Source organism: Malaclemys terrapin, chromosome 22 (assembly GCF_027887155.1).
Source record: "Malaclemys terrapin pileata isolate rMalTer1 chromosome 22, rMalTer1.hap1, whole genome shotgun sequence".
NCBI lineage: Eukaryota > Metazoa > Chordata > Testudines > Emydidae > Malaclemys > Malaclemys terrapin.
Window position 1 is genome coordinate 10,735,125 of NC_071526.1, and position 11,325 is coordinate 10,746,449.

General features: G+C 53.3%; 1 protein-coding gene across 1 annotated transcript; it reads left to right on the forward strand.

Annotated features, from left to right (window-relative positions):
- The first annotated feature begins 1,543 nt into the window (after window positions 1–1,543).
- On the forward strand, window positions 1,544–10,277 carry SLC30A2 (solute carrier family 30 member 2). Its single transcript, XM_054011883.1, has 8 exons — window positions 1,544–1,964; window positions 3,007–3,221; window positions 3,940–4,086; window positions 6,250–6,403; window positions 7,157–7,328; window positions 8,513–8,618; window positions 8,767–8,901; window positions 9,827–10,277. The coding sequence occupies exons 1-8, from the start codon at window positions 1,915–1,917 to the stop codon at window positions 9,970–9,972; spliced, it is 1,125 nt and encodes a 374-aa protein (XP_053867858.1). The 5' UTR covers window positions 1,544–1,914; the 3' UTR covers window positions 9,973–10,277.
- Window positions 10,278–11,325: the final 1,048 nt, after the last annotated feature.

The following is an 11,325-nucleotide window of genomic DNA, read 5'->3' on the forward strand; positions in this document are numbered from 1 at the left end:
GTTGCCCCAATCTGCCCTATGGACGGGACGACTCTGGATGGATCTATCTTCCATGAACTTATCTAGTTCTTTTTTGAACCCTGTTATGGTCTTGGCCTTCACAACATCCTCTGGCAAGGAGTTCCACAGGTTGACTGTGCATTGTGTGAAGAATTCTTAGACCATGTTCCTACTGTAAATAGAGCCAAAGAGCTTGACATAGAGGGAGGTTACAAAGAACACTTTGGTTCTTTGTGTACCCCCAAGATACATTAGAGGAGATCCAGGGCCGGTGCTTCCACTAGGCGACCCTAGGCAGTCGCCTAGGGTGGCAGGATTTGGGGTGTGGCATTTTGCCGCCTCTGTGGAAATTTGGCGGTGGGGGTCCTTCCGCTCCGGGTCTTCAGTGGAAATTTGGCAGTGGGTCCTTCACTCGCTCCGGGACCCGCCGCTGAAGTGCCCCGAAGACATGGAGCGGAAGGACCCCCACCGTCGAATGCTCAGAGGAGGAGCGCTGCCGCCTAGGGCGGTAAAAACCCTGGCGCCGCTTTTGAGGAGATCACTTATTTATTGAGCAGCATCTGTACAGTCGATAGAGGAAAGGGGATCTGTGCTCCAGAGTTTACAGTCCAGGGCCCTATCCTACAAAGCTTATAGACACAAGTCATTTTATGCAGGTGAGTTGGTCCTACTGAACTCAACAGATGTTACTCACAAGCATACGTTTTTGCAGGATCATGGCCAAAAAACAGTACATTTCAAACACAAGCTACATTGGATGGCTACATGAATATCCCAAAAGCCCTACCAGTTTCTGTTAGGGTTGTCTCTAGTAAAAGTGTCACCCGTTTAACTAAAGATATGCTTTTAAACTGATTTAGTGAAACCCATGTGGACGCTATTGAATGGATTTAAACCCGTTTACATTCAAGCCAGGTTTAAACTCTAACCACCTTAGTTTAAACAAGCTTTAAATTAAATTCAAACCACCTTCATTTAAATCACTTCAATTAAAGGAACCAGGTTCAAAACCAGTTTAAGAGGGTTCACACAGGGGTTTGCACTGGTTCAACTAAATCGATTTAAAAGCAGATATCCATTAAACTGCTCCAAGGTCTAACTCAGTCAAGGCTTCCCATTCCTTTTTCCTCCTGGCACTGGGGGCGAAGGTGTGGGGAAGGGGGATGCAGCAGGAACTGTTGAGGGATTTCAGATATTTCACCCGTGGCTCGGAGTTTGCCAAGCTCCTGGAGTTCTATGTGGCAGGGGGGTTTAAGTTTGCCCTATGGAAGTCTTGCTGCCTGGGCGCCCAGATGTCAGGACAGGTGACTAGCTCGGGACAGGATGGAGCTGGGGAACCAGCGAGCTTCGCATTCCTGCTTCGGGTTTACTTCTCAGTTGCTACGTGGAGTGAATCAGGCTCCAGCGGGAGCTGGATGGGAGGCGGTAACTCGGCCCATGGCTCACCCCGGGAGGGGGGATTGGGGCAGCGGGATCACTGCCTTCTCATGCCCGATCCGTCGCTCCGAGAAGGGGGAGGCTGGGCTGGGAGACTCGGGGCTGGAGCATACCAAGGGGTTGCACGGCCAGACCCTCTTCCCCCAGGCAGGGCTGGGCCCGGCGGGGGGAACCTCCTCGCCGTCCCGGGGGGAAGCGCGCAGCCTCTCCAGGCGCAATGCGCCCCGCGGAGCGCACGGGAGTGGCCGGCCAGGGGCTCTCTCGGCTCCCCGGCCCCGGGAGGCAGCTCTGCAAAGTTTGCAGCCGGGCCTGGCCAGAGCTCGCCGCCCCCGCCGGGCCTTTTGCACACGAGTCCCCAGCGCTTCACACGGGCCGCGGCCGGGGCCAGATAAAGAGGCAGTTGCGAGCCCGGCGCGGGGGACCCTCGGAGGGGAGCTGGAGCCGGAGCCGGAGCCGAGCGCGCCCCGGCAGGTGGGGATGGCGGACGGGGAGGAGAAGCGGCACCTGCTGGAGGAGCCCGGAGACAGGTGAGGGGCGATTTCTCCCCCTTCAGTTACCTCCTCCATGGGGCAATTGTATTCCCCCCCCCCTTTTGAGCCTCCTCCCAGTAACAAACCCCAGCCCTCTTCCTTCCCCCATAGCACTGCCCCCTGTATCTCCCCCATCCTGCCCCCATCTCTTGCAAGGGATCTCAGTGCTCCCCACAGCCCAGCTCTGCAGCTTCTGGGCTGGCCTGTCTCCCCCATGCACTGTGGGACCCCAGGGAGAGAGCCCAGCCTGGCTACAGCCTCCTCTCTCCCCTTTCCAGGCCACCAGGCCCGGATCTCCAAAGGTATTTAGGTGCCCAACTCCCATTGATGCCCATGGGCATTAGGCACCTACATAGCTTTGAGGATCTGGGTGCCAGGGCACCTGCTTCTGGCTGGGAGGTAGCTGAACAGTTTCCCTGGCCCTGGAGTCTCTCTGCCCATCTGGGGGTGACACAGAAGGGCCCCCCAGTAATTTGGTCTGGGAGACCAAACCAATACACTGCCTCCATGTGCTGCCCCTTATTGGGGGGAACTTGGAAATGGGGGCTACAGCTGGAATAACTGTGGTTCCTTTAGAGTGCTAAGGGGGGAAGAGGAGGGCTTCTAGGGCAGAGATTGAGTGATGGGTGGAAGAAGGAAGGGGTGGGGATTTCATGCTTTAGAGCTTCCATTCTTCCCTGGATGGAGGGGTGTTTTCAAGCAGGGGAGACTAGCTAGGCTCGGGCCAGGACTTTCAAGAGTGACTGGTAATTTTGGGGTGCCCAACGTGAGATGGCGCCAAGGGGTCTGGCTTTCAGAGGGTGAATGCTCCAGCACTGTCTGAGAATTGGGCATCTCAAGGTAGGCACCCAAAATTCCTTAGCTTCTCTTGAAAACCTGGGGCACGTTTCCTTTGGGGTGGGGGGGTTGGAAGGGAAGGGCCTTGGGTACAAAGGGGCAACATTTTAATTTCAATTGGAAATCTCCTTCCCCCTCTCCCCAAGTGTCTTAGCCAGCAGCTCCCAAGAGTGGTCAGTAATGGTGACTCTCTGTCATTCAGGTCCTATCTGAGCGTCTCCGAGAAGAACTTTCGCAATTCCATGCTCAAGTACGTTCCAGACATGTCCTCCATTGAGCTGGGCCTCCCGGGGAACCAGCATTGTCATTCCAACCGGGCTGCTGGCAGCCACTATGGTTCCGAAAAGCAGCGGGCTCGAAGGAAACTCTACGTCGCATCCGTGATCTGCCTGGTCTTTATGACCGGAGAAGTCGTAGGTAAGATGCCAAAGTAGCCTATGTTGTATGGCTTCCTTGCCTGGTAAGAGCCAAGGTGCTGGAACAGCTAGATAGGACAAGAGATTCTTCGCTGCCTCCTCCCTAAACTGTTATGTGTGGCTGTTAAACAGCTGCTGTGGTCTGCCCTAGAAGTGGTTGCATTTAATTGTTCAAAGAGCTAATCCCTAAAATATAATTGTATATCTGTGTGCGGGCTTGGTCCTGCAAGGTGGGCACTTGATAGGATCAAACCTTAGGGCCTTGATCTTAAGCCCATTGAAATTGGCGGCAAAAACTGCCATGGGGCAAAATTGGGCCCTGGGTTAGAGTGGCTGGGTGAACAGCACGATTGCTGAGGCTGTCCTTCACTAGACTGAAGTACATAGGCTGTCTCAAAGTCACCTTTAGTGTGGGGCCAAGGGGGGGATACAGACAGTCACATCAGCTCATAGCCCCACTGCTGGCACTAGGGTAGGCTCCAGCTACCAGGGGTTCTGCTGGGACAGAAAACCCAGATGAGTATTTTGCAGCAGGCTCCGGTTATTACCGGGAGCCCCTCTGGTCTGGGGAGCCTGCCATCACATGGACTCTGATCTTTTTTCAGGTTTTCCTCGGCACCGGTCGTGTGCCCCATCTGTGAAGGGCATAGGGGCAGCGTTGGTGCTGCTAGGGGCTTCCATCCTTTCACTGACTCATTCTTTCTCCTCCACGACTTCAGGGGGATACCTGGCCCACAGCCTGGCCATCATGACAGACGCAGCTCACCTGCTGACGGACTTCGCCAGCATGATGATCAGTCTGTTTTCTCTGTGGATGGCCTCGCGGCCGGCTACTAAAACCATGAACTTTGGCTGGCACCGAGCAGGTAACTTGCTGAGTGGGTTCCCCTGCAGGGCAGGGTGTGAAGCCCAGGTGCTCAGTGGAAGAACAACACTGGGTGTGGTGACATCGAACAATGCTCCTTTCGGCTGCTGGGGTTATCTGAAAGGAAGGGAGCTTCCTTGGTGTGGGTTTTGCAAAGGCTCTTGAATGCAGCTGGGAGGGAGGGACATTTGCAGAGCAGCGGGGGATGGGGAAGATGTCCGGATCCCACACAAGTCCCATCCAGCCAACGCAGGCTAAGAACTGGGATCCAACAGACCCAACCCTGTGGCGCACACACCTGAATGCACGGAAATCCTCTGCAGCTCTACTGCAGTAGCTCCAAGTGCAAGCTGTTTGCTAACTCCGGACTCCCCCGAGCAGGTGAGGCTTGTGATTGTCCCATTTGGCTGCCCCTGTGGATCCACTATTCCAGGATCGTTGGCATCTCTGGCTCTAAGATCATTAGTGACCCCTGTGGGACCCTACCCCAGCGAACACCCATGCTGAGCCACTGGGTCCTTCTGACAGCAAGTACTTCCCCCTCACGCTGGGTCCAGTTGTAACCAGCCCCGCGCCACTCCTGCTGGAATGGGATGTTCCCCTTCCCTTCTCCTGACCTGGTATTTGGATACAGTAATTCCCTCCCTCCTTTAAGGGCCACCCCTATTAACTTCCATCTGAGGACGACCTGCCCAAGGTAGAGTTTGCTCATCACTTAGCTGCAGTTCTAACCAGGGGAAGGGCTTTGCTGAAACCAAGGACAGCCTCCTGCGAAATGCAGCAGCCAAAAGCCCATGTGCTGGGTAGATTTATTTCAGCCCCACTATCTGCCCAAGGGCGGGGAAACCTCCAACTGCCTTTGTTCGCTACATTCCTATAAAGGCCCTTTAGTGCTGCAGTTGTTAAAGGTCTGTTCGCATTCCCATCGCCAGTCTCCCTTTGTCTGTCTCTCTGTTTGTCATTTGTGAGACACCCAGTCCCCTTTTCCCCTCTCCGTTCCCAGCCATCTCCATGGTGTTTCTCTGCTGTCGTCATCTTGACATCATTCATTTTTTCCTAACATTGAGCTAGTGCTGTGAAAGGTGCTTGCAGACTGAGGCCTGGTCTGTAAATAGGTGTCGTGCCGCTATTATTATTTCAGTTGGGGGAGGCGACGTTTAATTGAAAGAGTTAAATCTGTACCGCTCCTCGCACGTATGTAGCTCTCTTGGGGTAAAGGCCCATTAGGTCGTGTCTAAACTCCAAAGTTGTATTGCTTTAACCGTCCTGGGATGGTTAAAATGGTACCCGCTTAGTATGGATGCAGTTTTACCAGTATATAGGAGCTTATCTAATAAATAGCTCATTTCCATAGGGGAAGGTATAACTGCATCCACACCACAGCTGTCCCAGAGTAACTCGGTTTAAAAAATTTTCTGAGTGAAATAAACTGGTACAAAATCTGTGTAGAGCAGACCTTGTTCTTATGCCCCCTCCCTTACAGGTATAAATGAAAGCGGGGTACGCACCTTGATACCAGCGTCACTGCATCCACACTAGACGGGGTTGTGTCGCTTTAACGATTCTGGGAGAGTATACTGCCCAGAGAGCTGAATTCAGAGAGGACACGTCAGCTCTATTTCAGTAGTGGGCATGAGGGGAGGGTAAGGTGGTATGATTGACGAGCCGAGGGGCTGGAGGGGAAGGGTGGATCAGAAGCAACTAACAATGAGGGTGTGACTTAGAATGGTTAAACTCCTTTAGGACTAGTCCAAATGGACCAGCATAGCTAGAGTGGAAAAATCGTTATTCTGTTAGAGGTATGCCAGTATATTTCCCCATGTAGACCAGCCCTTAGGGGTCAATTCTGAACCCCCCACCCCCCTCCCAGCTCCAACCCCTATATGCTTCTCCGGTGGTATATATGAACCATAAAGGAGCTGCAATTTTCCCTGGTGCAGGAGCTGCATAAGGCCAACGGAAGCGGCTCACCACAAACGCCGCTCTCAGTCCCTGGGGCTGGGGGAATCTGTGCAGCCCTGGGGAGGCGGCCGTGAAGCCGAGAAGTCCCTGCATGAGGCTCCGTGGCTGCTGTCCCCCGTGTGGTGAGGGCTGGGTGTCTGGAGAAGGATTTGCTGTGCGTTTCTTGCTCTCTAACCCTGCGTGGGCCGGGCTTTCTCTGCAGAGATCCTGGGGGCCCTGCTCTCCGTGCTGTCGATCTGGGTGGTGACCGGAGTCTTGGTTTACCTGGCAGTGGAGCGTCTGCTCTCAAACAACTACGAGATCGAAGGGGGCGCCATGCTCATCACCTCCGCCTGCGCTGTGGCAGTGAATATCATGTACGTCCGGCCGGGTCACTGGCTCTCGGCTCCTCTGAGAATGCTCCGGGGCGAGGGGGTGCATGTGCGATGTGCGGGAAGGTTCATTAACTGCTGGTCAAATTCCAAAGGTTAATCCCTCACACTGGAATGTTTCTTCTGGCCAATCTGAAAGGCCCGCCAGTCCAAACAGGCCATTAATCCTGGGATTAGCAGTCTCCCGGGGCCCGATCCTGCTCCCATTGGAAGCCCCTAGGAGTCTGGCCGTTGATTTCCACTGGGAGCAGGGGCAGGCCCTTGGTTGGTAGAATGCCAGAAGGGATTTTGCAAGTGGGTTTGGAAGTGGCCATGCAGGGCTCTGTGCTCCTCTTCCTTCCCCCACCACTCCCTGGAGCTGGTATCTAAAATCTGAGCCACCAAGGGGGCTGTCTCCTCTGCCTCTACTGGGAACTACCAGACTGGGGTTCTGTTGACCCACGCGGTGGGGCATAGGATTGAGGATCTGAGCCTCCCTCTATGTCAGGGCTCCAGGCTGTCTGTTACCGAGCCAGGGTGATACAGGCCAGAGCAGATGAGTATGTCGCAGTCTGGGTCGGAAGCTGGTAGCGAGAGCGGTGTGGAACCTAGCACCGCCCCCTGCACGGGGAGATGCAGGGAAGGTAGCTTTGTCCCTCTGCGGGCAGGGCTTGTCTCGGTTGGCGCAGAAGGCGTGGGAGGAGGCCGTGGGTTGAGGTGCCTCGCTCGACGACCTCGCTGCTCCGGTTTTCCCTGCAGAATGGGAGTCACTCTTCACCAGTCGGGTCATGGGCACAGCCACCAGGGCCGTACCCACCATGGCCACAGCAAGCAGCGGAACACCAGCGTCCAGGCCGCCTTTATCCATGTGGTCGGGGACCTGCTGCAGAGCGTTGGCGTCCTGGTAGCTGCATACATCATATATTTCAAGGTACGGGCTCTGTTGCTAAGAGTGACTTGGGCGCGGATGGCTGCTAAGTCCCCGCTGCGTGATGTCCGGGGTGTCTTTCGTTTGTTGTGGCACGGGAGTTGGAGCATGACGCGTGCTGTCCCGGGTGGAGGAAGGGAGAGGTACTCCTGTGGGAGGAAGGTGTGGTCTGAGCACAGAACTGGGAGCCAGGAACTCTTGCGTTCTTATCTTTGCTCTGCCAGTAATTCCTTCTCTATCCTTGAGAAAGTCACTTAACCTCTCTGCCTTCGTTTCCCTGAATGCCTTGGCCAAGGACACAGAGGAAGTTCGTGGCAGAACACAGATGATATATGGATTTCTTTTTTTTTAATTGCATTTCACTTACTTCCCCCACCACAGAAATGCAGCCACCTCTGGAATGCCGTGCAGCAGCTGCCTAGCAGCACTCCACAACTACATAGGATAGGAAGTGAGGGATTCTCTGTGAACTTGAACCTTCAGGGGAATGCAGGGATGTACTGTCCAAGTTGGAACTTAGCTGAGACACTAATGCTGATGCCCCAGCTCTGTGCTATAGGACCCTTATTGTCCACACTCGGTCAGGATCTCTGCTTCTCTTCTCATCAGAAAGGAGGCCAGGTGGTCCGGTGACACTATGCTGGGGCATTGGGTCAGCACTCAGGCCAGGTCTAGACTGAATTTTTTTGCCAGCATACTAATGTCACTTAGGGATGTGATTTTATTTGCAACATGATTATACTGCTCAGAGTTTCACATGTACAGTTATGCTGGCAAAAAAGTGGGTAAGAGATCCTGAGACAAGCACTTTTTTGACACTCTAAACTGCGTCTACACGAGGCCAGTTTGCCAGTAGAGCTACACTGGCAAACCCTTTCTGGTGCAGACTTGCTCATACTCAGAGGAAAGAGCGCAACATTTTGAATTACTGGCACCTGGCCGTTCCCTGGAGGCCTCCCATCCAAGCAGTGACCGGGCTGCACCTCTGCTTAACTTGTGATCCACTCAGCGGTCACTACACACGGTGCAATTGCAAGAGGAAAAATGGAATTTTCATTTGGAACGAAACTCAGGAAGGAAACCGTTGAGCATTGTGTAATGAGATTACACGGGCAGTTGTTTGAGTAGGAGGCATTTGTGAGCTTTATATTAAATATACCGAGTAACAGCTTTCCTCCTCCTACCAGCCAGAGTACAAATACGTAGACCCCATCTGTACCTTCCTGTTCTCAATCCTGGTCCTTGGAACGACGCTGACCATCCTCCGGGATGTCGTCCTAGTGCTGATGGAAGGTAAGGAGCTCTACAGAGCAGGGTAGTTAAGTGAACGACTGGTTAACCCATTCCCGTCCTTGTGGTATGTTCTCCCGTGGGTTACAGGGTACCTCCCTTTCCTGCCGATGTGGGGCTCTGACCCTGTGTTCCTCTTGCGGTCTTGAAGGTACCCCGAAAGGGGTGGACTTTAACAACGTGAAGGAGATCTTGCTGTCCATCAATGGTGTGAAAGCCCTTCACAGCCTCCACATCTGGGCCCTGACTGTGTCGCACCCGGTGCTGTCAGTCCATATAGCGATCAGTAAGTATCTGCCCTGCCTGCCCGTTAGAGAGACAAGATGGGTGAGGGAATATCTTTTATTGGACCAACTCCTGTTGGTGAAAGAGACAAGCCTTCGAGCTCTTCTTCAGGACTGTGTCAGTGAAAGAGACAAGCTTTCGAGCTAACAGGACTTGGTCCAATGAAAGATGTTACTTCACCCATTTGTCTGCCTAATATCCTGGGACCAACATGTCTACAATAACACCACACATGTTTAGGACCTGATAGAAATGCTCCCGGTGCTTCAGTGATATTGGATTGTACCCTTGGTGTAGAGCAGCATGTTCCAAGCAGATGCACATTGGAGGCGTCAAGCGCTCTTGGCAGAAAAGCTGTTGGAAGGGGAGGATCATGGGAGATTCCGCAATGCTTCACTGGCTTCGCCTGGTTTTGCGTCCAGCTCAGAGCTCTGCTTAGATTCACCCAGATTCACTCATGATCCTTTAGTACAAAATTGGAGCCTTTTTTTTTTTTTTTTTTTTTGGTGACTTTGCACAAGTTTCCACCCCAAGAGACCTTCGTGGTTTGGCTGGGTTTTGCGTAGTCTCGCTTAGATAAGAGAATATGATTCCCTGCCCCCCAAATTTTACAGTTTAAGGCCCTGATCCTGCAAACTGATTGGCCTAGGCAGCAGGGGCAGCTCTAGCTTTTTTGCCGCCCCAAGCACGGCAGGCAGGCTGTCTTCAGCGGCATGCCTGCGGGAGGTCCCCGGCCTGACTGCCGCCCTCGCAGGAACCAGCAGGGTGCCCCCTGCGGCTTGCCGCCCCAGGCACGCGCTTGGAGCGCTGGTGCCTGGAGCCGCTGCTGCTAGGCAGACCCGGCTAGTGCACCCCGGCAGGCTCAAAGGCCAAGTCTTTACCCCATTACGTGACCTCTCCGGCCTCCATGCTTCTGTTTGTTCCAGATGAAAACGCCGATGCACAGACCATCCTGAAGGAGGCTAGTTCCCAACTGCAAGGAGCGTTCAATTTCCACACCACCACCATCCAGATCGAGAACTACTCGGAGGACATGAGAGACTGCCGGGAATGCCAGAGCCCCTCCGACTGACCGCCTCTCCCCGGGGGGGGAGGGAAATTGACGACCAACTGTGGACCAACAGTCTTGGGAACGCTGCTACCTCAGAGCGCCTTTGCTGCCGCCCAAAACAAGGACACGCCGTGATCAAGTGCCCGTTTGGAGGCAGCAGGACGCCAATCCCTGGGGCATTGGGATGAGGTGATAGGACTGTGTTCTCTCCTGCACTGTGTTAGAGAGACCGTAACATTTTCTTTTCTTTTTTTATTTCACTTTCATCCCATCCCGAACAGGGAGCAACCCTTTTAATATTCTGAAAATAAAGCAGATCAAATGACTCTGTCCCTCTGGCTTCATGCTCCGTGTGAGAGGCTCCACTCCTCAGAATGCTCTCGTCTGCTTGGTTTGCCATAGAAGCATCGGGAACCAGGGGGGCCAGTTCACATTTGGGGGCTGGTGCAACTTTAACTATGATTCCAGGGGCTACTTAGGCACCTGAGAATTCTTAAGTTTTTTGCAGCTAACAACTTAGAAATTAGCTGGCAGGAGCACTGTATCGAATTCCTGTATAAAGAACGAAAAAATATATATACAAACACCACTTAAAGCCGTATTTTAAATGTATATGTAAGTTTAGAACAATCAGGCGATAATCCAGCAAGATATTCCCAATCCCAAACCTTGAGTTATCAGTTTTGGAGCCTTAACGCAGGTATCAGAAACACACGTGTATACTTTGTACCCTCTTTAGTAGAGATAAAATCTGCTCACTTTCTGACACAGCCACTGTTATGGCCATTAGCTGCTCTATTTTAGTCAATTGGTTTTCACTCCACTAAAAACACATTTTACTTAATTTTAACTGCACTTTTTAGCCTGGCAGCCCAAGTCCTGTGAGTCCAAATGGGCTGACAAGGGCCAGCCAGCAGCCCTTTGATTGCAGTGTAGACCTACCTTAAGCATAGCTAATGATCTCCACCAGAATAAACCCAGGCCCCAGTTGCATTGTGGCTTCCCCCCAAGCCACTCGTCCCTCTCCATTTTCTTTCCCCTAGCAAACTTCCACTTCAAAACAACCAGCAATGAAAAGCCCCCCCAGAAAGCACTGCAAACAGGGGCAGATGTCTGCAATCCGTTGCTGAGAGCAAAAGCCTTCCAGCCCCAGCCCTGCTGCTTCGCCCCAGCTGACAGATGTGCACGCAACCCCCTGCTCCACGTGAGCCGAGCGCATGTGACGCTGCTGCGGGCAGCTGTTGGCTTTCTGACCTTGCCGGGATCTCGAGCAGCCCCATTCCCCCGGAATGAGGAAGACCCCCTTGATTCACGAGCCTCTGCACCCTTCCCCGTTTTTTTGCACCCATCAGCCATTTGCACACGCTACTGGAG

Bases quoted from the DNA above. Each gene is read 5' to 3' on its own strand.
- SLC30A2 (XM_054011883.1), top strand. From the start codon at position 1,915: ATGGCGGACGGGGAGGAGAAGCGGCACCTGCTGGAGGAGCCCGGAGAC. The intron at 1,965-3,006 runs GTGAGGGGCGAT...TCTGTCATTCAG, and splicing joins CTGGAGGAGCCCGGAGACAG to GTCCTATCTGAGCGTCTCCG. The intron at 3,222-3,939 runs GTAAGATGCCAA...CCACGACTTCAG, and splicing joins TATGACCGGAGAAGTCGTAG to GGGGATACCTGGCCCACAGC.